The 23,160-nt window shown below is 35.5% G+C and overlaps 1 protein-coding gene across 1 annotated transcript; it reads right to left on the bottom strand.

Annotated features, from left to right (window-relative positions):
* Window positions 1-15,367: 15,367 nt before the first annotated feature.
* Olfr826 (olfactory receptor 826) lies at window positions 15,368-16,309 on the bottom strand. Its single transcript, NM_146676.1, has one exon. The coding sequence runs from the start codon at window positions 16,307-16,309 to the stop codon at window positions 15,368-15,370; it is 942 nt and encodes a 313-aa protein (NP_666887.1).
* Window positions 16,310-23,160: the final 6,851 nt, after the last annotated feature.

Raw genomic sequence — 23,160 nt, forward strand, 5'->3', positions numbered from 1 at the left:
AAAATGGGAAAAATAGGCTTAAATTGCCTTTTTTTATTTCTCTACATATGCTTTCACAACCAATAATAACACATTTCTTAGAGAGCTCACATAGACTTTCTTATGTTCTTCTATTTGTAAAGCAATCTACTCCTTTTTATATCCAGTTTGAACTTTGTGTTCTTGAGTATGGATAATAACAATTATTACAAATGTTAATATAATATTTTGTTATGCCAGACATCTTCCTAAATGCTTCAGCCACACTCATTTAATCTATAAAATAATAAAATGAGGAGATAATACATTTCATATTTACAAATGAGGTACGAAACATAATGTCTCAAAATTTCATCTACTGGGGTCAGAATTGTAATTTGGCATGAAGAAATACAGCTATGGAATCCATGTTATTGGTCATTCTTGAGACTTAGTGCTGCACTTGTACTTTAATAAGTGCGCCCTGATCATTACCTGGCCACGTTTCCATGTTCTAGAGTGTTAAGGTAACTTACTTATCTTTAATATGAATTCCTTAATTCTCCTTCTTGGATCAAAACATATTTTCTAATATTATCTTCATATTTTCTTCACATAACAGTAACCTCCTTCTGACCTTCTATGACTCTTACTCCTATATTGTGAGTATAACATATAGCATCTGCATAAAGGGAAATAATCAGTAAACATGAGTCATAAATGCATATGATGAAATATTATGGAATATGTGTACTCAGAGTGGAGTTAGAGGCTATGTAATAGCACCATGAACAGCATGGACTCAATCTGAAATATACAGGTTCTGGTTCAGTTTCTCCCTTCTTTTATCTGAAAATTTGGGCAAGTTCCTTGAGCCACAGAGTCTCTGTATGTAAAGAGTAGATAAATTCCTTTTTGGACATGACAAAGCAATTGGTGCTTATCAAGTTAAAACTTTATTATATGTACATGGCATTTTGTGATAAACCATTCTAATGTAAGTAATGGAATAACTGAAAATATTAAAAGTTTATAGAAAATGAAAACCACCTTGCTAAATTTATTTACTTTGAGAATAAAATGGAAGTATTAAAACAGTAGTATTAGTATGTTATTATCCATGGCTACTTTAAATGCTGAAAATAAAATATTCATTAATTTAGTTAGTAATTAAGTATGCATATAGTTACAGGCTACATATTTTTCAGGCCAAAGAGAAGTAAGATATCTAAATAAAGAAAGAACCTAAAGTAGTCATAAACTAATTTTAAAAAATAATGTATTTTTTCACTTTTCTTTAAAATTGTCTACAGGCAAGAATAAACAGTTTTAATTTTAAAGATTTATTTCTATAGTTCATTCCACATTATGTTTTCATATTAAAGTTGAATTTACTTTTGGCAAGATCAAGCCCAAATGTTCTCTTTATATTTACTATTACCACAGCTTTCTGAATTTAGTAATACAAATTAATCATTATAATGTGTATCTACTGTGGCTAATAGGTAATAGCTGAATGATATAAAGATGCAGAATGAAAACAATATTTAATACGCTTATTTTACAAACTTGATTGTTCATAACATCAGAAAAATTAGTAAATTTATGACTGAAGACATTCTATCTCGGGAAAAGAATCCTTCCCAGATCACCTACCAAACAAGATTCAAGTTGTGACATTTATGATTTATCAAATTGCAAATGTTGTAAAAGTTACTTTTACCTTGTGTAGTATAGTAGTTTGTCAGATTCTGCTAAGAATGAAACAGAATTATGGTGCTTCCCTTTTTGTTGTTGTTTGTTTTAGTTCCACAAATGACAAACATAAAGTTAACTGTTTGTAAAAAAAAAAAAAAAAATACTTTGAGATTAAGATGACTCCCACCCTACAAATGCATACTCATCCCACTTTTAGAACAGAACCTTCTCAATGAAAAAGTGTAATTAATATCCTTTATAACTTTATGAACAAAGCTATCCTTTAGCTGTTGAATTCTTGAAAATTTTCTGAGGTCTTTTTCAGAGGAAAATAAAGGTGAATTTCTGAATGATGTTCTGTCCAAGTTGAGCTAATTCAGGGAATTGTGTTATGAAGTCACACAAATGTGCCTGAAGAAAGCAATGCAGACTCCCCCTGTATCCTAAGATTCTTGCCCACTTATAAGGAATGTAGATTAACTATCATGCATAGATAAGTAAAGGCCCTAACCATCTGGCATCTCCAATAAGTCTGTCAAAGCATAAGGCATAGTTATTCATGAGGGCTTTGGACTTGGAATAACAGGGTAATATTGTCAAACAGTTACAATAGTAAGATTTCTCTCACCTTCTGGGAGACAACTCTCCAGAGAGAGGAGAAATTAGGTCAATTCTCAAGACATCTGTGTGTTCCAGAATAAAGTCCAAGTAAAGTACAGAGGGTCAGATTTAGTAAGACAAAACTTGTATCAGATGTAAAATACAGGATTTTATCTTTCCTTCTCTGAATCCTTTTAGGCTGACAAATAGGATCTTCTCATGGTAAATTCTACACCAAAAAGGAAACATTTTCAATTTACCCTTATAACATAAGCTTGTATAAATAAAAGAAAATAAATATTAAAGAAAACACATTTAAAATGAAATCTTGGTCTGACGCACAAAATTAGTATTGATCCTATTCTGGAATTCCATTCACCAAAAAGGTTCCCTGTTGTCAGTTCAATCTTGTCAATAGCAACTGGTAGTGAGTTATATAAAAATAGAGAAGAATGTATGGCAATGCCTAGCAAAAGCCCTCTAGTTCATTGGTGAAATTTAATAATGACTACCTATATTTAATTGGGGGTTTACTTCTAAGTCTAGTTGCCTGAAAGTTGCTTATCCAGTTAGCATGCTGTTATATATTAATTTAATTATTTCTCATTGGTTGTATATTTTAAATAATTTTAGAACTATTCTAGCATTGGCAAAAATTCACAATTTGTGTTTAAAAATTAAAGAACAATTTCAATAGTATAAATGTTACCACATATAAACCAGGAAAGTGAATAAGCAAAATGAAGAGCATATTGGGCTCAGGGAGTCTTAATATGTGCAGCTAATCAAAGCTCATCCGTATATAGAGGTCATAAGTTGACATCTGAAGTCTTCACTCTAATCTCTTGAAACAGGATAGACACTGTCTAACACAGGACATTGCCATCTCACATTTGTTTTCTTGTCTGAATAGGATCAGATGGAATCTCTTGTAGTTTTCATTTCTCTAATGGATATTGTATTAATTTTTATTGCTGTGATAAAAGTTTCCTGACCTAAGCAATGCTAGAAAAGATTGGTTTACTTTAGCTCACATTTCAAAGTTAAAATTCTACTTTTGGAGGAAAGCATGGTTAGCAAGAGCTAGGGAGTCACTCGTAATATTTCATCCAGTCAAAATGCAGAGAAACATAATTACTATTTGTCAGGTTTTTCCTCCTTTTTATTCAAAAAAGGATCTCAAACTATGGGATGGTGCTATCCCAGTAAGATAGGTTTTTCTATCTCAATAAATAAAATCTGATAATTCCTCTTCCATATACTGCCTTAATTTAGATAATCCCTTACTGAAATACACATGGCTTGTCTTCTCAATAATTATTAATCTAAATTGGGAATCAATAAAAACCTTTAGAACTAGTATAGTTAAAATATTTTTCATGTTTATTGGCCAGCTGCACTTCACATTTAAGAGCTCTGTTATTTTCATTAACCCTCTTAGTGACCATGTTTTTTATTTCTCAAAGGGGTTAATCTTTTCCTGTTTTGCATAGACTAGATATGAATTTTCTTTCATATCTACCAAATAATTTTCTTTTTCAAAGTTCTTAAATTATTGGTAATATAGATACCAAAGAATTTCTTCTATTCTGTAAGCTGACTTTTCACTTGATTGTTTTTAATTTCATGTGTCCAACTGTGTCCTGGCTTTGTTTTCTATACAACTTGTTTCATTTTCCTGATTCTAATTTATGGGCACAACAATAAGTCACTAGGACTTAGTTTAATACTGTATTTATCTGGCAGAATAATTGTGCTAGTTTTATTAGGTTCTTCCTTAGAGTATGTGGCTTTTCTAGGCACAAATTCTTGGACTTATCATGATACCAGATGTTGATTTAATCTTGTGAGCTAGGTCTTAAGTTTGATAAGAAAGTTCACAGGATTCACAAATGGATAAGAGTGATAAACATTCCCTCTCTTGGTAACATGCATAGCACCTTCCAGAACAATGAAAGCTATCCAATAGGCACAAAGTTTCTGTGTGAGTACCAGTTTTCTTTTTCCATGTTCTATTACTCATTTATGGAGTGTTTTCAGCAATATGGTCTTACTGTCAATTTATGAAATGCAACATTGGCAATCATCTGTAATGTTTAGGGGCCTTTGGGACCTCATTGTCCAGCAATTCCTAAGATAAAAACCATTTCTAGCATTGTGATTTTTCTGTATATGTATACATTTATATTAGGATGCTTCTACAGTAGCAGATTTCCATATGAGTTTTTGAAAGGATCTTAGTGTTAGTTATCCCTTCCTGTATTCCCTCTTCATCCTGCTCTCCTATTCCTTCATAACTTTAACACTTTCTGTACCTTCATTCTCATTTACCCTTCATTTCTGATGTTTTATATCTTACCTCCTTTCCTAGTCTTGATGGGTATTCCAAGATGAAACAAAGATATCAAAAGGTTTAAAGATAATTTCCACAAATAAAAGAGAACATGATGCTTTATCTTTCTTGGTCTTAATTACCTCATTAAGAATGATTATTTGTAGCTCCATTCATTAATCTGTGAATTTCATTACTTTGTTTTTCTTAATATACAAGATCAAAAAGAAATTATTTGAGATATCATGAAAAAGCTTCATCTTTTAATTATAAGTATAGAAGGAGAAGATTGCTATATGTAAGGCATATAGTAGTAATACTTTTAATAATTTACTTGAGAATAACTTTAATAAAATAATGGAATAAAAATTTCCAAATATAGAGAGATATACTCATATTGGCAAAAAAAAAAAATGTAACAATACTAAATAAATAAGACCAAAAGAGAAACCCCATATGACAATGTAGTTAAAACATTAAAAACACAAAATTTTTTAAAAGGCTATTGAAATCTGAAATAGAGAAAGATCAGTTGCTTACAAAGCAGGCCCATCAGAGTAACTACTGTTTATTCAGTAGAAACCTCTTAAAGCAGATGGGCCTAGAAAAGATCTGAATCCTACTGACAGTAGTTAGTAACTCATACTATTATACCCAGCAAAAGTATCTACTAAATCTGAAGGAAAAATAAAAAATAAAAATAAATATTAAAAACATATTAAGGGAATTTATGACTACTAAGCCATCTTTATAGGGTATACAAGAAGGAATTCTTCAATATGAAGGGAAGAATAAACACATTCAAAAAGTCACAGGGGAAAATAATATCCAGACAGGTAACCAAAAACAATCTGAATAAAAATCACAAAATCAACAAAATGAAAGGAATTAATATGTTCTCTCACAATACCTCTACTATTAAGTTTATTTCCATAATGAAAAATACAGACTAACAGATTTTATTAGAAAATAAGATTCATTTTTCTGATGTCTCCAGAAAAAAATATCTCATCATAAATGATAGACACCACCTTAAGTTAAAAGGATAGGTTAAATGGTATTCCATGCAGTTTAACTGAAAAACATGAAGGCATAGCTATTCTTTCTGTTGTACCTTATGGACTAGTTTGATAAGCTTTAGTGTTAGATATTTAAAGATCTGGTAAAATTCAACAGTGAATACTCTTATGTATAGACTTTTTTAGTCAAGAACAATTTGGTATTGTTTGAGACATTGCATTTTTAAATTTTATTTACTTATTCACTTTACATGCCAAAATCAGCCCTACCTCTTCCCCCCAGTACTCACATACACAAATTCTCCCCCACTCCCTCTCCTCCTCTTCTTTGAGAAGGGATAGCTTCCCATGGGTATCACACCTCCACCCTATCCACCTAGCCACCCCCACTCTCCTCATGTCCTGCCTCCCACCCCCACCATGAGGGCACACCTTTTCCTACTGAGGCCAGGCAAAGTGGCCCAGTTAGGGGAACAAGATTCAAAGGCATGTAACAGATTTGGGGACAGCCCCCATTCCAGGTGTTAGGGAATCTGCATGAAGACCAAACTGCACATCTGCTCCATAATGGAGAGGAGGGCTACGTCCAGCCTGTGCATGCTTTTTGGTTGGTGGATCAGTCTCTGGGAGCTGCCAAGGGTCCAGGTTAGCTGACTTAGTTGGTCTTCCTGTGAAGTCCTGTCCTCTTTGGGTCCCTCAATCCTTCTCCCAACTCTTCCATAAGACTCCTAAAGGTCCATCTAATGTTTGGCTGTGGATCTCTGCATCTCTTTCCATTGGCTGGTGGGTGGAGCCTCTCAGAGGACAGTTATGCTAGGCTCCTATATGGAAGCATAACAGAGTATCATTAATAGTGTCAGGGATTAGTGCTTACCCATGAGATGGGTCTTAATTTGGGCCAGCCATCTGTTGGATCATTTCCTCTGTCTCTGCTCTGTCTTTGTTCCTGTACATTTTGTAAGCAGGACACATTTTGAGTCAAAGTGTTATTAGCTATAAAGTACAGGATAGCCATACTATAATACACAGACCCAAAGAAGCCAAGTAACAAGGAGGGAACAAAGGAGGATGCTTGAACCTTTCTCAGAAGGGAAAATAAAATAGCTATCAGAGATGGATGGAAGGAGGGAAATGAGTGGGAGATGGAGTGGAGGGGGTTCAGGTGTAGAGAGAACAGGGGAGAGAGAAAACAAATTGGGAGGGCATCTCTAGGATATTTCAGAGACATGGGTCAAAAGGAGACCCAAGACTGTCTATGGGGGTGACTCTAACTAATACTCTTGGCAGTGGGGGATGTGGATCCTGAAGTGGCCACTTCCTATAGCCAGAAAGGACTCCCAATAAAGAGGCACTGCATTTTATAAACTGTTTATTTTTTTAATCTTTGCTTAACTTTAATGGTATATATGTCTAGAAAGCCAACCAACCTTTTTATGTTTCCAACCTATTGAAATATAGCTTTTAAAATATGTCCTAATAATTTCCTGGGGCTTGTTAGAATTATTATTTTATTTGTATCTGTTGTAATATCTTCCTTTTGAAACATAATTTTAATAACTTGGGACGTCTCCCTTTTTAATTAGTTTGGTTAAGGGTTTCTCAATATTTTTTCTTTTCACAAAGCCAGTTCTTTTTCCCCACAATTATCCAAACTATCTTCATTTCCATTTCATCATTTTTACTCACATCTCATTTCTTTCTATGTACAGTTTTGTGTTTGACATATTCTTATTTCTTGAACTCATTGGCACAGTAGGCAATTTCCTAAACAGAACACTAATAACTCAGACACTAAGATCAACAATTACTAAACGGACTTCATGAAATTGAAAAGCTTTTGTAAGGCAAAGGACACTGTCAATAGGACAAAATGGCAGCCTACATATTGGGAAAAGATCTTCACCAGCCCAATATCAGAAAGATATTGAAAATATATATCCAAATATATAATATCCCAAACATAATAACTGAAATTTATAAAGAATTCAAGAAGTTAGACTCCAAAAACCAAATAACCCAATTAAAAATGGAGTATAGAGCTAAACAGAATTCTCAACACAGGAAAATTGAATGACTGAGAAGCACTTAAAGAAATGTTCAATATCCTTAGTCACCATGAAAATGAAAATGATCCTGAGATTCCATCCTATATCCATCAGAATAGTTAAGATCAAAAACTCAAGTGACAGCTCATGCTGGCAAGGATGTAAAACAAGGGGAATATGCCTCCATTGTTTGGGGGCATCTCTAGGACATGCCAGAGACTGGGATGGGGGAGGCTCCCACAAGTCCCAGTGGTGATTTTAGCTTAGATTCCTATCAGTGGGGATATGAAACCTGAAGTGACCATGTCCTCTACCCAGGCAGGACCTCCAGTGGATGAATAAGGACACCAACCCACCCAACAAAGCTTTTGACCCAATATTTTTCCTGTCTAAAAGGAATGCAGGTACAGAGATGGAGCAAAGACTGAGGGAATGGCCAACCAATGACTGGCCCAACTTGAGACCCTTCTTCCATGGACAAACACCAATCCCTGACACTATTAATGATATTTTGTTATGCTGGAAGCCTAGCATAACTGTTCCTTTTAGAGACCCCACCCAGAAGCTGACTGAAACACATGCAGATACCCACAGCCAAACATTGGATGGAACTTGGCACTCTTATGGTAGAGTTTGGAAAAGAATTGAAGGCCCTGAAGGGGATAGGAACTCCACAGGAAAACCAACAGAGTCAACTAACCTGGATACTTGGGAGCTATCAGAGACTGAACCACAAACCAAAGAGCATACATGAGCTCGACCTACTCCCCCCACCCCCACATATATGTAGCAGATGTATAGCTCAGTCTTCATGAGGGTCCTCCAACAACTGGAGCTGTGGCTGTCCCTAAATCTGTTGCCTGCCTGTGGATCCTGTTCCCCTAATTGGGCTTTCTTGTCTGGCCTCAGTGGGAGAGGATTGTCTAGTCCTGAAAAGACTTTATGTATCAGGGTAGTGGAATACCAAAGGTTGGGGGTCTCTACCCTCTCAGAAGAGGAGAGGGGGCTTTAGGGAGAGGAACCTGTGAGATGGGGACCAAGAGAAGGGGGATAGTGATCAGAATGTAAAATGAATGAAAAATGCATACATACACACATACGTACATACATACATACATACATACATACTTACATACTTACTTATATATATGCATACAAACATGGAAAAGAAAAAAAGAGGTCACTTGCTGCTCTTGCAGAGGACCTGAGTTCAGTTCCCACCATCCATGTCAGGTACCCACATCTATCTACAACTCCAGGTCCAGGGGATCTGATATCCTCTTCTGGTCTCCATGGGCACCCACACACAAGTAGCATATACCTACACAGACACAAAAAATATACATAAATGAAATTTAAGGAAAATGTTTTAGGAGGTATTAAAATTCAAAGTGATCTACTGGAGGCAGAGGTGTAGAGCTCATGCAGAGAGAGTCACTGCAAATGATTAGATAACATATTAATAAGCTCATACAGAGAGCTGCTAGAGGCATACACAGCTGAATTGTGGGGTCCAGAAGAGCCTTAGAGAGGAAGGACAACATGACTGAATTTATAGATACTGGAATTGACTATGGGTTAATAGACAATAATTCAAGTGTTATGTGCCAAGCAGTAGGGACCAGACTAATCTTAAGTCCCCAGAGCAGTCATGAATTCTCTGGGATGGTCAGATGGGGAAAAGTGGGTAGAGCTTTCACCATCTCAGGATTAGCTGTCATTTATAGGAATCCAGAAGAGAGTAGTTAGTTATACCTTTTGTTGTTAGTCTGGTATGTTTGATGGGTTTTTGGACCTGGTTTTTTAAGTATGGTTTTGATACACTCAAATGCCCTTGTTTCCAATACATCAGTAGTGACATGCGTGACAGGCCAAAAGCCTGGATGCAGTCCTGAGGCGAAGAGTTTCATGGAAACTTAGTCTCCTGGAACTGTGGCATTCCATAGAATGTATGCTCCAATTTTGTCCTTGCAAATGGATCTGTGTGCTTTCTTTCAGTATTGTTTTGTTATAGGTGCCTCCAAGCAATGACTTGCCAAATACCTAAGCAAAATCAAACTTTGCTTCCTGGCCTTCACCAATGCCCTAGTAGACATTGAGACAACCCTGGGCTTGGAATTCAGTAAGAATGTTGCCTATTCAGTGACATTCAGAATTGCCTCTAGTATTGTAAGAGAGACAGTGAAAGAAATCAGGCTTTACTATCTACTACATAGAGTTAGAAATCTCAGTGCAAGCTTAGCAATGTAAGTTTAGAATTCTTATTATAGTTATGTATGGCAGACTAAATTACTTATTAGTAGAAAGCCCCCCCTCGCCCCCCACACACACACTATCATTCAGAATAAAAGCCAGTCACTCCCATATACAGGAATTTACAATGGTTTAGGAAGTAGATCAGGCTGCGGTTTTACAGTATTGCATTATTCATGAGAAGGTTAGCTAGAGTGGAACTCCCTAATTAGAACCATGACTTGGGTGTGAAAGCCCTTGCCCTAGGAGTGTAAAGACCTCACACCTGGCTTGTAAGACTATAGCTGACCTTAGATAGAGCTGACTTTTTCTCAGTTGTTTTATTGCCCAGTTCCTGCCAGTCTTTGTGTTTACATTCCTCTGTTTTGTGTAAGAGTCATTAGGCATCTGGTAACCTCATTTGTACCTCACCGATGTGTCACCTAACTTCCCTATTTTCTTCTGTATAAAATGTTTTGATGCTCAATTTGACAAATTACATTCATATCCAGCACACTCCCTTGTGTCTTGTCTGTTTGTCACCCCATTATCGCCGAGTCTATGCCCATCTGTCGCCATTATAAAATGGCGCTGGCCTCCGCTGTGCCTAACTAGTAAACAAGCCTTGTACTCAGGCGCGAGAGTGAACTCACTCCTAGTCACACTGCCCACTCTCAGGGCGTAATAGTGGGGTGATGGGTGAGCAACGAATCAGGAGCTGTCACGCCATATCAGGTGCTGAAACGTCACGCTGTGGGCTATATAAGCAGCGCCATTTTCCCTGTTCGTGGTCTTCCTAAGAAGTAAGCAATAAAGCTTTTGCCGCAGAAGATTCCGGTTTGTTGCGTCTTTCTTGCCGGTCGAGTGGGATGCAATACAGTCCGTGGCACTTTGCTAAGATTACAGATGGTTGGTATATTTTTTAACACGAGGAATAAATTATTATCAGTCTATGCCTTCCAGTTGGTGCTAGACATGTGGTTGTGTTGTTTGAGGTTTTAGGTCTAAGACTGGGCTCTGGCAGACCGAACAACCTAGGTTTAGCAACACATTCCCAAGACAAAAAGAAGAAGAGAAGGAGGAGAAAGAGGAGAAAGAAGAGGAGAATAGAGCTAGAGGAACATAAGAATAAGAGGGAAAGTATATGGGATAGAAGAGTCAACATGTAAGGCAAAAACAATAAAAATCAGCACAGAGAAAGAAAAAAAATTTAAGATCAAATCTAAGAAGCCAGGTGTGGTGGCGCATGCCTTTAATCCCAGCACTCAGGAGGCAGAGGCAGGCAGATTTCTGAGTTCGAGGCCAGCCTGGTCTACAAAGTGAGTTCCAGGACAACCAGAGCTATACAGAGAAACCCTGTCTCGAAAAACAAAACAAAACAAAAAAGAACAGATCTAAGAAATTGAAAACAACCAAATTAAAAGATGAATCAAAATTCTTTTTAAAATATAAATTTATTTCTCTCCATCTCCTTCCAGTTGTCTCTTGTAGCTTACTCTGGCTGAATGATGGCTGATTATCTTTCTAAGTCTAACATGTTAGAGCATAAAAATGTACTTGCAGTCCCTACTTAATCTGTCTGGGTTGAGTGGAATTCTCATTGAGAAGTAGTAGTCTTCAACTTGATCACACCAACTGAGTACGAGTGGTTGCTTCTTCCCTGCCATCATCAGCCCATCCCCTGAGCTGCATGCAAAGTCCATCTTTTTTCCCCAAATGTTGCTGGTAAATTGTCCTTTCTATTAAAAGACTATTATCTGTGGGTTTGAGGTACCTCCTTTAGTATTGACATACAGCTTTTCCTCTTCCAGAGTCCATGTGCCACTCCTTTGCAAATAGGCATGCTCTGAGTTTCCAGTTCTTTATGCCTTTTACTGTATTCTCAAGTGTATTTACATTTGAAAGTCTGAATCCTCATTATCTGCACATCTCTTGAATCCACACTGATTCTTGTTATGGTCACTGGCTTAGTGAGTGGTGCTTATACTGAGGTACTTTGGGGTATGTAGACAAAACAGTACATTTGTTTGTTTGTTTGTTTGTTTGTTTGCAAACCCCTGTTTCAGTTACAAAGCTTTTCCTAGGATGGTCTTCTTCTGCCCAACTTGTAAGTTTTGAAGTAGAGAACCCATTCCACAGTGTCTGCCTGGCACAACTTTACTTTTGCAAAGTGCCAGATAGCACTCCCTTGGACTTTTCTTTAAAAAATAGTATAGGAGGTAGAGAAAGGACCCAAGGAGCTGAAGGGGTCTGCAGCCCCATAGGAGGAACAACAATATGAACTAGCCAGAACCCCCAGAGCTTCCAGGGACTAAGCCACCAACCAGAGAGCACACATGGTGGGACTCATGGCTCCAGCTGCATATGCAGCAGAGGAAGGCCTAGTTGGACATCAGTGGAAGGAGAGGCCCTTTGTCCTATGAAAGCTCTATGCCCCAGTTTGGGGGAATGCCAGGGCCAGGAAGTGGGAGTGGGTGACTTGATGAGCAGGAGGAGGGGAAGGGGAAAGGGGGAGGGTGTTTTTCAGAGGGGAAACCAGGAAAAGGGATAACATTTGAAATGTAAATAGAGAGAATATCCAATAAAAATTAGTATGTAATAATGTAATACAATATAATTTTTATGAATGCATTATTAAAGATATAATTTCATTAAAAAGTTTTTGCACATGTTCATTTTAGATATAATCCCATCTTCATTTATCTTACTATCCCCCTGTCTTCCTTTTTCTAAAGGAACCCTTTATCCCACAGTAATTCCTTTCCTCCTTCATTCAGATTTTCCAGTGTTTTCTTGTCCTTTCAATGCCCAATTGTTAAAGCTTCTTTTCTTTAGACAGAAAAAGACATTTACACACTAGAACCTATATGTGAAAGAAAATGTATAATGTTTGTCTTTCTAAGCCTGGGTTACTAGAGTATTTTCCAATTCCAAAAATACAGTTTCCCTGGATTTTTCATAATTTAATCTTTCTTTACACTTGAGGAAAATCCCATTTGTACTTGTATTAGATTTTAATCAACCTTGATGGTGTTGATCAACATCAAGGCTGATTCTATTTTCTTGGTATTGTGAAGAACAACAAATACAATGAATGTGCTAGAATGAAGGGTTCGCCTTTTCTTTTTGCTATTGTAGAGATTATTACCTTCTCTATCATTTTCCTCAGTTTTCTATTTTAAAATCTGTTTCCCCTAAAACTCAAAATTTAATAATTATGCATTTAATTTGATTTTTATTTTTTGTTGTTGCTTAGTATTACTGACTCCTTTACTTTTTGATATATCACATATCTTCCTGCAGGAATAAATCAGATTTATTGAGATTCATGAAGATGTGGAGTGTTTGGTATCAGTAACTGAACAGCTTTCCCTATTTCTGAATTAATATATCTTTATGCTGTTTTCATTGCCAATGTCTTCTATATTTATTTACTTTGTAGTTACCAAGCATTTACATGCTATACATTCTATATTAATAGACAATTTGAGCTGACGATAATCAAATACATAAAATAATTAATAATTCACTACCCCTTTATGTATGCACATTCTATATTACTAGTATCACAAATTAAATTATCCTATAATATGTTTATCATTATATTTATAGTACATTTCACTGGAATTTTATGCTTTGGGTTTTTTTTAATTTCTGTAATATATAGCTTTGCAGCAGCAACTGTAATATTTATAATATCTTGTATTTTCCAAATTCAACTCCTTGAATGTGATTTCTATTCTGATATTTCCTTCCAAGGTATACGTCATGAACAAACAATCTCCCATAACTGAGCTGAACCTATCTTGGGGTGTATCATACCTTTAAAACAAAGAAGCTTCTCTTTTACTTAAATGAATTTGTTCTTCACTGTATAGTTGCTCTATCCTGATCTCAAAAATATACTGTTATAATTTGTGTAGTCACATGTGGAATTGGAAAGCAAAACTTTAGCATACAAATTTGAAAGTATTACAATTTATTTTTATGTTATTATAGAACATAGTGCTATAAATAAAATATTTTAAAAGTAAAGCAAGATATGATATCCTTCCTTTGGCCTTAATTTGCTAATTTTTCATCATTAAAATGGTATTAAATGTAGGGTACACACACACGAACACACATGTATGCTATTATTAAACTAAGGAATAACCCTTTTGTTGACTTACTGAGATATTATTAGTGTTTAATATTGTTTGTTTTTGTGTTTGCTCTGTAGTACAGAAGCCTCAGAGCCCCACTCATACTTGGCAGGTATTCTATCACTAAGCAACAACCTCACTTCTGCTCACTTTTTTAACTGTTCACTTTACCACTACTAACACTCATTCAAATTGAAAAAAACTAGAAGGCACAGTTCTTTTCGGAGTCCTGTCTTATTAATAAGTTAATATCTTATGTGTTCCATGTACTTTATAAAATATACCACTTTCAAAACATGCATGTTTTAAACCCAGATAAACATTGTGGAGTTCTGACAGAATTTTCCTGACAGGCTTGGATATTTAAATTCTTCTGATGTATCACCTAAGAATACTTTCACTAGTATCAATCTCAGGTCCTCAGATGCTTTCTTACAATGTTGCTGGCAAAGCCATATGATTTAATAATTTGTCTACTCACTAATTAATTTGTAACCTTTCTAAAAAGTAGAGTGACCTACCCCTATGTCTACCATGATGTCAAAATATTAACGTGAGCAATCACCAAAATTTGTCAAATAAACAAATATGTCTATGTAGACAAAAGAACATGTTCTATTTTGATGTCTAAATTATTTCTAAACCTCCATTAAGTAGTTTCAAATAATAATAAAAAAACAAGATAAAATTATAAACAATATTATGGAAATAATGATCACTAAAAAGTATTTTCAGTTCTCATTCTTCTAATTTAGTTTCTTGAAATAGAATCCAGCAACTAGCACTATCGCAGAGCAGTACACAATAACTGCAATGCTTAGAGACAATTTCTCAAATAAATGTATATAGAAAATGTATATTTCATCCTTTGTTTTTTCTCATTACCAGTTCTTCTCCAAGTGTAAACTATTTGATAAAGCTGATATATAGTAACAAAATAAAAGTGCTAATGAAGATATAAAACAGAAAAAGGTTTTATTAAAAATAACCATTATCTTTATAAATTTTATACAGGGTAGAAGGACAATGAAAATTATAAACACTACATAAATTATTGTAAAGGCATTGGAATTAAACATTAAAATATTGTTTAATACTATAATATACATACTGATTCTGTGAATTAAATTGTCCTTGAAGATATGAGAAGGGACTACAATGAAGAATGGTTCTCTAATGTCCAAGATACCCCCATGTTCAAATTTCAGGAAAAAAAAAGGTCAAATATTTAGTAAGGGCTTGTGCCATAAATGCACTGATATCATAATAAAAGAAAATATTGATTATAAGATATATAAAATCAACACTCAAAGAACTACTGATGGAAAAAAAGAATAATTAAAGAATGAACTTTTTCTTCTCTAGAAGTTTGCTTAAAGCATCTCTAACATCTTTGTTTCTCAGAGAGTAAATCAGAGGGTTCAGCATAGGTGTGACTAGGGAAAAGCACAAAGAAGCCAGCTTACTCAGTTCAGGAAATCTGTCAGGGGTGAGATACATGAAGAAAACAGCACCATACAGCACACTCACAACACCCAGGTGAGAGCTGCAAGTGGAGAAGGCTTTCTTCCTTCCCTCCACGGATCGTATCTTTAGAACAGTGGACACAATATACATGTAGGAAACAATGATGACTATGACAGTTGGTAAGATAATGATGCTGGATAATGAAAAGGATACTATTTTATGGACAAAAAGATTATTACAAGATAATCTCTGAACTGGTCGAGTATCACAGTAAAAGTGGTCAATGGCTCGAGAAGCACAAAAGGATAAAGTAAATGTCATGCTAGTCTGGAGAACAGAGCTGATACAGCCACAAAAATAAGAGCCTGCCACCAGCTGAGTGCAGAGACGTGTGGACATGTGAACAGAATACAGGAGTGGGTTGCAGATGGCAATGAAACGGTCATAAGCCATGGCTGCCAGGAGAAATCCTTCAGCCACAATGAACAGTGCAAAGAGAAAAAGCTGAGCCACACAGCCTGCAAATGAGATGGACTTGCTCTCTGTCCAAAAGTTGCTCATAGCCTTTGGTGCAATAACAGATGAGTAGAAGAGGTCGATGAAGGAGAGGTTGCCTAGGAAGAAATACATTGGTGTGTTCAGCCTGGGATCAGTCATAATGATGGCCATCATCCCAAGGTTTCCTAGAAGGATCATGGCATACACAAGCAGAAAGAGCAGGAAAAGGAGGATATGGAGCTCAGGACTGACCCTGAAGCCTACAAGGATAAAGTCAGTCATATCTGAGTGATTGCTTGTTTCCCTGTCGCCCATGGAAGAGACCTGATGAGAAGCATAAGGCAAAATAAATAAACTCTTAGGTTGACCTTATGTTATAAATTGTTGATACAGTACAAGGGTCTACAAATCTTTAATAGTTAATATTTAAGCTTCAAAATATTTCAACTTAAACTGGGTTCAACCAGCTAATATGGACTCTACATCTTATTTTCAATTTAAAAATTTTAAAGTTGATATAGTTCAGCACTTTCATTAAATATACAATAGTGTCTTCCTCCTAAAATGACTACCATATTTACTAAACCACTGATCTATACATTCCTTTAGTACTACGTACATTAATCTCAATATTATGAAGCAGTGACAGGAAGTGAGCATAGATAATTTAAGAAATGGTATAGAGGTAGCAATTTATATAGTCTGGGTTTAGAGATACAGTTACCTTAGTATTCATTTCTGAATACTAATTCATTCACTCATTCATTTATAAGAAGTTAAGGTTTAGAGAGTGAATAATTCTAAAACTGTGTTCTTAAAGTCTTTATGGAGGCATAAGTTCATATATGTTTATATAGATATAGATGATATAAATATAGATCATTTATAAACATTTATATAAAAAGAAGACAGAAGTGACCTTATAACGAGGGGGGAAACTACTAGCGGCGAGAGTACTAAAAACTACTAGGGCAAGAGTACTAAAGGGAAAGATCTGAACTTGATCAATGAGATATACATGAAAGTGTCTGCTAAACCAAACACTATGAGTAATGAACATATGCCAATAAAAGTGACTTGATTAATTTTCAATTACCTAATATGCTTAATTTCCTTTTGCGAGTCTAAAAGCTTTGAATTTTTATTGAAATTTAAATACAACTAAAAGGATGTGCATAGTGGATTGCAAATGAAAAAAGTTTAATATTCATTGTAGGAATTTTTTTTCTCTCTTCAATGGACCATACAATCTTATAAAGAAAAAAATTTTTCTTTATTCTCACAGTTCAACATTCTTTAAGAAAAATGAACAGAAGTTTTAAGTGTTATTAGGTAATAGCCACTGAACAAAATATCTATGTGTGAGAGTATGATTACTTTCCACTTGCCCTGCACATGACTTTATATCTGTCATTGATTCCTTTGTAAGATATTGCATACTTTGAAGTCTCTATATTAACTATACAACCCACCTTTTGAACTTCATATGGGCAATACTAATTAGAGCTAACAATTATGTGATGTTTTTATACCAACATTTTATATATGCATTCAAGATAGTTAATTTAATATACATAGTAATAATAACACACAAATACTGCTGTATTTCCATGTTTCCTGAAAAGGTGTAGAGAACTAACCTTCTTGACATTTACTAACTAGTGTTGGAGTTATAAATTAAAGCAAAGAAATTTGTCTCTAGCATCTATGCTCCTGATAAAGAATGTTGTATGACCATTAATAAAAACTTCCTGTCTATTTAATTGATTTTAGCATTATTTCTTATCTTTTATAAAAATTCCTTAATTCTTCAACCTGGGTCAAAACGTATTTTTTTCAAGTATAGTAGCAATTATTAACATGCATTAACATCAATATTGATTATTTTTCACATAGTAATAGTTCTCCCAGGCCCGGTGTGGTGGTGCACACCTTTAATCCCAGCACTCGGGAGGCAGAGGCAGGTGAATTCTGAGTTCAAGGCTAGCCTGGTCTACAAAGTGAGTTCCAGGACAGCTAGGGCTACACAGAGAAACTCTGTCTCGAAAAACCAAAAAAAAAAAAAAAAATAGTTCTCCCAAGATCACAAATAACTGTGGTCAGCACACCATTTGTGTATTACAAATACCAATTAATTAACATGTACTTGTTATAGAAATTAAAATAAACTAATAAAGCATGCAGAGTCAGGGTCCAACCTGAAAGCTTCAGTTATGTAGTTATGCAGCACAGTATATGCTTTAAGTTAAGATAGACTTCTCCTACTGTCTATTTCAGACCTTGGACATAGTTCTTTATGCAAAATTTCTTTATCATATATAAAGAGAATAAGAATAATATAACCCTAAGTTTTCTTGTGGAAACTAAATGACATACATACATAAGTCATTTGACTCCATGGCAAAGTCTTCTACTAATGTTATCCATTCTTCTCTTCTCTATAATTGGCCAATTAACTCATACCCAAACAATCAATTTTAATTTTGTTAGAAATTTGTAATATGCATATGGCCTTTTGGGATAAATCACTCTAAGTTGTGGTAAAGAACCAGGTAAAATTTTAAAGTCTAGAGAATGAAGACATGAATGAGAAATGTGATTATATTATGTCATAAAATCAATGAGTAAAAATAATAACCACTATTCACCAACAGAGTTTTGAATAATAAAAATAAAATATTAACTAAATCTAAAATACTGAAGTAATGAAAGAAAGCTGAGGAGTCATGTAATATTTGTTAACAGCAGATTATCTTTAATATTGCCTAGACCCCAAACCCAAGAATAAATAATATTTATTCTTATCTCATTTCTTCATCATATTTAAATACTAGTGACAAATATCCACTATCCCTTCCATATCAATAGCTTCTTTATAATGAAACTCAGCTGCTTGTTCTCTATGTATTTGTTAGCATTATTCTGAATCTGGTCAATGGTCTTTAGAGTGATTGTAGTACATATTTAGTATATTGGTAATAACTGAGTGGTGATGGGCATGCAAAATCATAGCAATGTTCTATAAATGTGATAGAGATTAGCATAAAAATATCACCAAATTCACAAGTAGAACCATTCATATCTTAAGAAAGGAACTCTTTGCTCAGTAACAACCATGAAGTTAGTCGGTTGATGACTTAGTAGTTGTTAAATCCCAAATACATTTTACCTTCTATGGTGTGGTGGTTTGTCAGATTCTCTTTTAAATGAAGCAGTAGACTTCCAAGGTTCCTTCTTTTTGGTGTATTTAGTTCTATGGAGGCTAAACATAAATTTAATTAATTATTCTATAAAGTTGTAAGTATTTTAAAACTCTTTTAAGATTAAATAAACCTAATCTTTCAAACATTCATTCATGGTCTGAGTTTCAGAGTCTCCCACAAAAAAGTATAACCTATACTCATCATTACTCTCCATTTAAAATCAGTTTTCTGCTTTATTGTTTTATTGAAAAATTATAGTCTTACTCAGGAGAGAGTCAAGATTAACTTTCTGAATGTTGAACTGCTAACGCTTAAGTGATCTTAGAACTATAATTTGTAGACACTATAATTTGCAAAGTCAAAATGAAGAATCAACCAGCAGAATATTCTCTGGATATATTCTTAGAGTCTTATATGCTTTAAGGAAGGAAATATGTTACACTGCATATATATATATATATATATATCCAGGTTATGAGCCACTAGGGACCTCTAATCTACCTAAGCATGAGAAAAAGCTATTCACAAGAGTTTTAGACAGTATATTATAACCTTTACAAATAAGCATAGCATTGATTTCCCTCACTCTTCTGAGAGATAGCCCTCTGGGGTTACAAGGAAATACGACTTAATTATGAAGATATCTATGTTCCAAAAATCAAGTAGATGAGGGAAATGGAGAATCTAGATTTTTTTAAATAAAAATAAAAATTAACTACATATTGGAGGACATTTCTTTCCTTATGTGAATCTTTGAGATAAGACAAAATGGTCTTTTTCTTTAATTTCTGCACCAAAAAAAAAAAAAAAAAGCATTTGCAGTTTGGACTTTTAAATTTTTTTTTCAAAAAAGGCAATATAGATACTAAAGAGACTATTATTTTTTGTAATATAGCAATATTCTAATTCCCCTCAATTATTTTAACTATGTTTGTATGACAAAGAATATGACACACAGTAGTAAGATGTTGAAATGGACAAGCTCAGCAATACATAGAATTTATCAAGTTTTGACTGAACTATGGCTTACTGGACTTAAGTCAGGTTCTTTGTTACTTTTTAATATATTTTATTAATTCTTTGATTAATTTCATGCATGTATATAATATATATGGCATATTATCCTCCTACTCCTTCATATAACCCTTTCCATATTATCCCTTAAATTGCTCAACTTAATCTCTTTTTATCATAACTCATCAATTCCAATTTTTATTTTCCACATATTCATAGTTTTGTGGCTATTCACTGAAATCTGCTTTATCTTCTAGAGCTCACATTAATAAAGAAAAGTGACCCTCCCTCAATAAGAAGTCCTCAACAGGTCAGAAATCATAAACTGCTACTCTTCTATATTAGCCACACTTATCTAAAGAAAAACAGAACTGATTAAAAATTCAGCAGCTATTTTGTTAGGCCTGCTTAGCATCATTCTATGAATAAGCCTCATAAGATATCCTTTTATTCAAATATTTTATACAATATATTCTGATGTTTTTCACATTTTTGTACTCCTCCCCAAAACACTACCTACATATCTTTTATTTTCTCTCTCTCTCTCTCTCTCTCTCTCTCTCTCTCTCTCTCTCTCTCTCTCTCTCACACACAAAACAAAACAAAACAAAACAAAACAAAACAAAAAAAGGATAGGACCCTAAACACAAAAAATTTTTTTAAAAGTAAAAATAAAACAAATGAAACCAAAATCAATACACACACACACATATAAACATTCGGTTTGTTTTGTGTTGGCCAACTATTCCTTGGTGTGGGGCCTGTTCCAGGAATGTGGCTTATATACCCAGTGACACTTCAACATAGAAAACTAATTTATCTTTTGCATCAGTTGCAAATAGCTCCTCAGTTAGGGGTGGGACTTTGTGTCTACAACCTCTTCTCATTGCTAGAATTTTGTTTGGCTTGAACCTGTGAAGGTCTTATTTGTTCTGCTAATGGCCAAGATCAATGAAATAATGACAGCACTTGCTATTTAGGATGTGGGCAAGTGGGACATTTAGTCATTGCTAGTAAGAGGGCAAACTGGTACAGCCACTTTGGAAATCAGTGTGACAGATCCTTATAAAGCTGAGACATTTTTTAAACCATAAGTACTAGATACTATTTACAGAGAGACTAGGAAATTCATATTTATGATTCTTTTATAGTATACTTTTAAAAATACCTCAGTTTTTTTATATGACTCTGTTTCTCCAGATAGCTAAAGCTTAACAAATTTAGCAAAAATATCGGTGTTTTTGCATGATCTTGTTTTAAAACAAACCATTTTGGAAGTCTGGTGCTGCTTTCTTAGTCTAAAACGAGAACACAATGATAGAGAGATAACACATGATCATTTTAACCTTGATAATGGTAAAGTCACATGGCATGCTTCCATTCTGATGAGGTCATCCACTAAGATGGAGGCAAGCCAGTGGTTGCTAGGTCATCAAGCAAAATGGCAGCAAGCCACATGGTACTCCAGGGTGAGCCCATCAGGCATTGTTGTCAAGTGCAGTGTCTTTTCCTGGGATGTTCTATTTTGCCGTTTCTTCCTGTCACAGAGTCAAGTCATTGCCTGACCCAGGGCAATGACTTTGAAGAAAGTTTTAAATAACCATGCTTTGGGTCTGGAACACTTTGCTAAGCAGCTGCTCTCGGCTTCTTTTGCCCCATTTTAGGGTGAAGCATGTAACTTCTGGCTACTTTTTGGAATGGTACCTATGTGAGACTTTGCTTGTTCTCTTCATTTGTTTTCCTCTTGATTTTTTTATAATTAAATATTTTATACATACCAATATCAGCCCCTCCTGTCACCCCAGTACCCCCTCATATAGATCCTCCACCCATTCCACTATCCCTTTCTCCTTTGCGAAGGGGAGAGACTCCCTCTGGAAGTTAGTCCCTCCCATGACACTCCCCCTCCTCTGCACATCAAATCGCTGCAAGGCTAGGAGATTCTGATTGAGGCCAGACAAGGCAGACTATTTTGGAGAACAGAATCCACAGGCAGGTAGGTAACAAACTCAAGGACAGACCCTGCTCAAGTTCTAGGGAGACCTACATGAAAACCATGCCGTTCGTATGCTACATGTGTGCATCCATCCTGTGTTCATTCCTTGGTTGGTGATTCAGGCTCTGGGAACCGCCAAGGGTCCAGGTTAGTTGACTCTGTTGGTCTTCCTGTGGAGTTCCTATCCCCTTCAGGGCCTTCAATCCTTTCCTCAACTCTTCCATAAGAGTCCAAGCTCCATCCAATGCTTAACTTTAGGTATCTGCATATGTTTCAGTCAGCTGCTGAGTAGAGCCTCTCACAGGACAGTTGTGCTAGGCTCCTGTCTGCCAGCATAACAAAAGTATCATTTAGTAATGTGAAGGATTGGTTCTTACTCATGGTATCAGTCTCAATTTAGGGCAGTCATTGTTTGACCATACCCTCCACCTCTGCTCTGTCCCTGTACTTCCTGTAAGCAGGACACATTTTGGGTGGAAAGTTTTGTGGGTAGATTGCTGTCCTTATCCCTCCACTAGGAGTCCTACGTAGCTAGAAGAAGTGGCTTCCATACCCCCACTGCTATAAGTCTCAGCTAGACTTGCCCCAATATGCTCTCTGGGGACTTCACCTATCCCAGTTCTCTAGCAAGTCCTAGAGAGTGCTCCCACCTCTGATTTCCCTAACCTCTCTCTCTCTCTCTCTCTCTCTCTCTCTCTCTCTCTCTCTCTCTCTCTCTCTCTCTCTCTCTCTCTCTCCCTCTCTCTCTCTCTCTCTCTCTCTCTCCATCTCACTCTCCCCTCTCCTGCTCTCCCTACATCTGATCTCCTACCCCTGAGCCCACTCCCCTCCCATGCAGTTTCCTCCTTCCATTGATTTCTGATACGTATTTTGTTTCCTCTTCTAAAGAAGAGTCAATAATCCTCCATTTGCTCCCCTCACCTTGTTATTTGGCCTCCTTAGGTCTGTTGATT

The sequence above is a fragment of the Mus musculus genome, chromosome 10 (genome assembly GCF_000001635.26).
Source record: "Mus musculus strain C57BL/6J chromosome 10, GRCm38.p6 C57BL/6J".
NCBI lineage: Eukaryota > Metazoa > Chordata > Mammalia > Rodentia > Muridae > Mus > Mus musculus.

Bases quoted from the DNA above. Each gene is read 5' to 3' on its own strand.
- Olfr826 (NM_146676.1), bottom strand. From the start codon at position 16,309: ATGGGCGACAGGGAAACAAGCAATCACTCAGATATGACTGACTTTATC.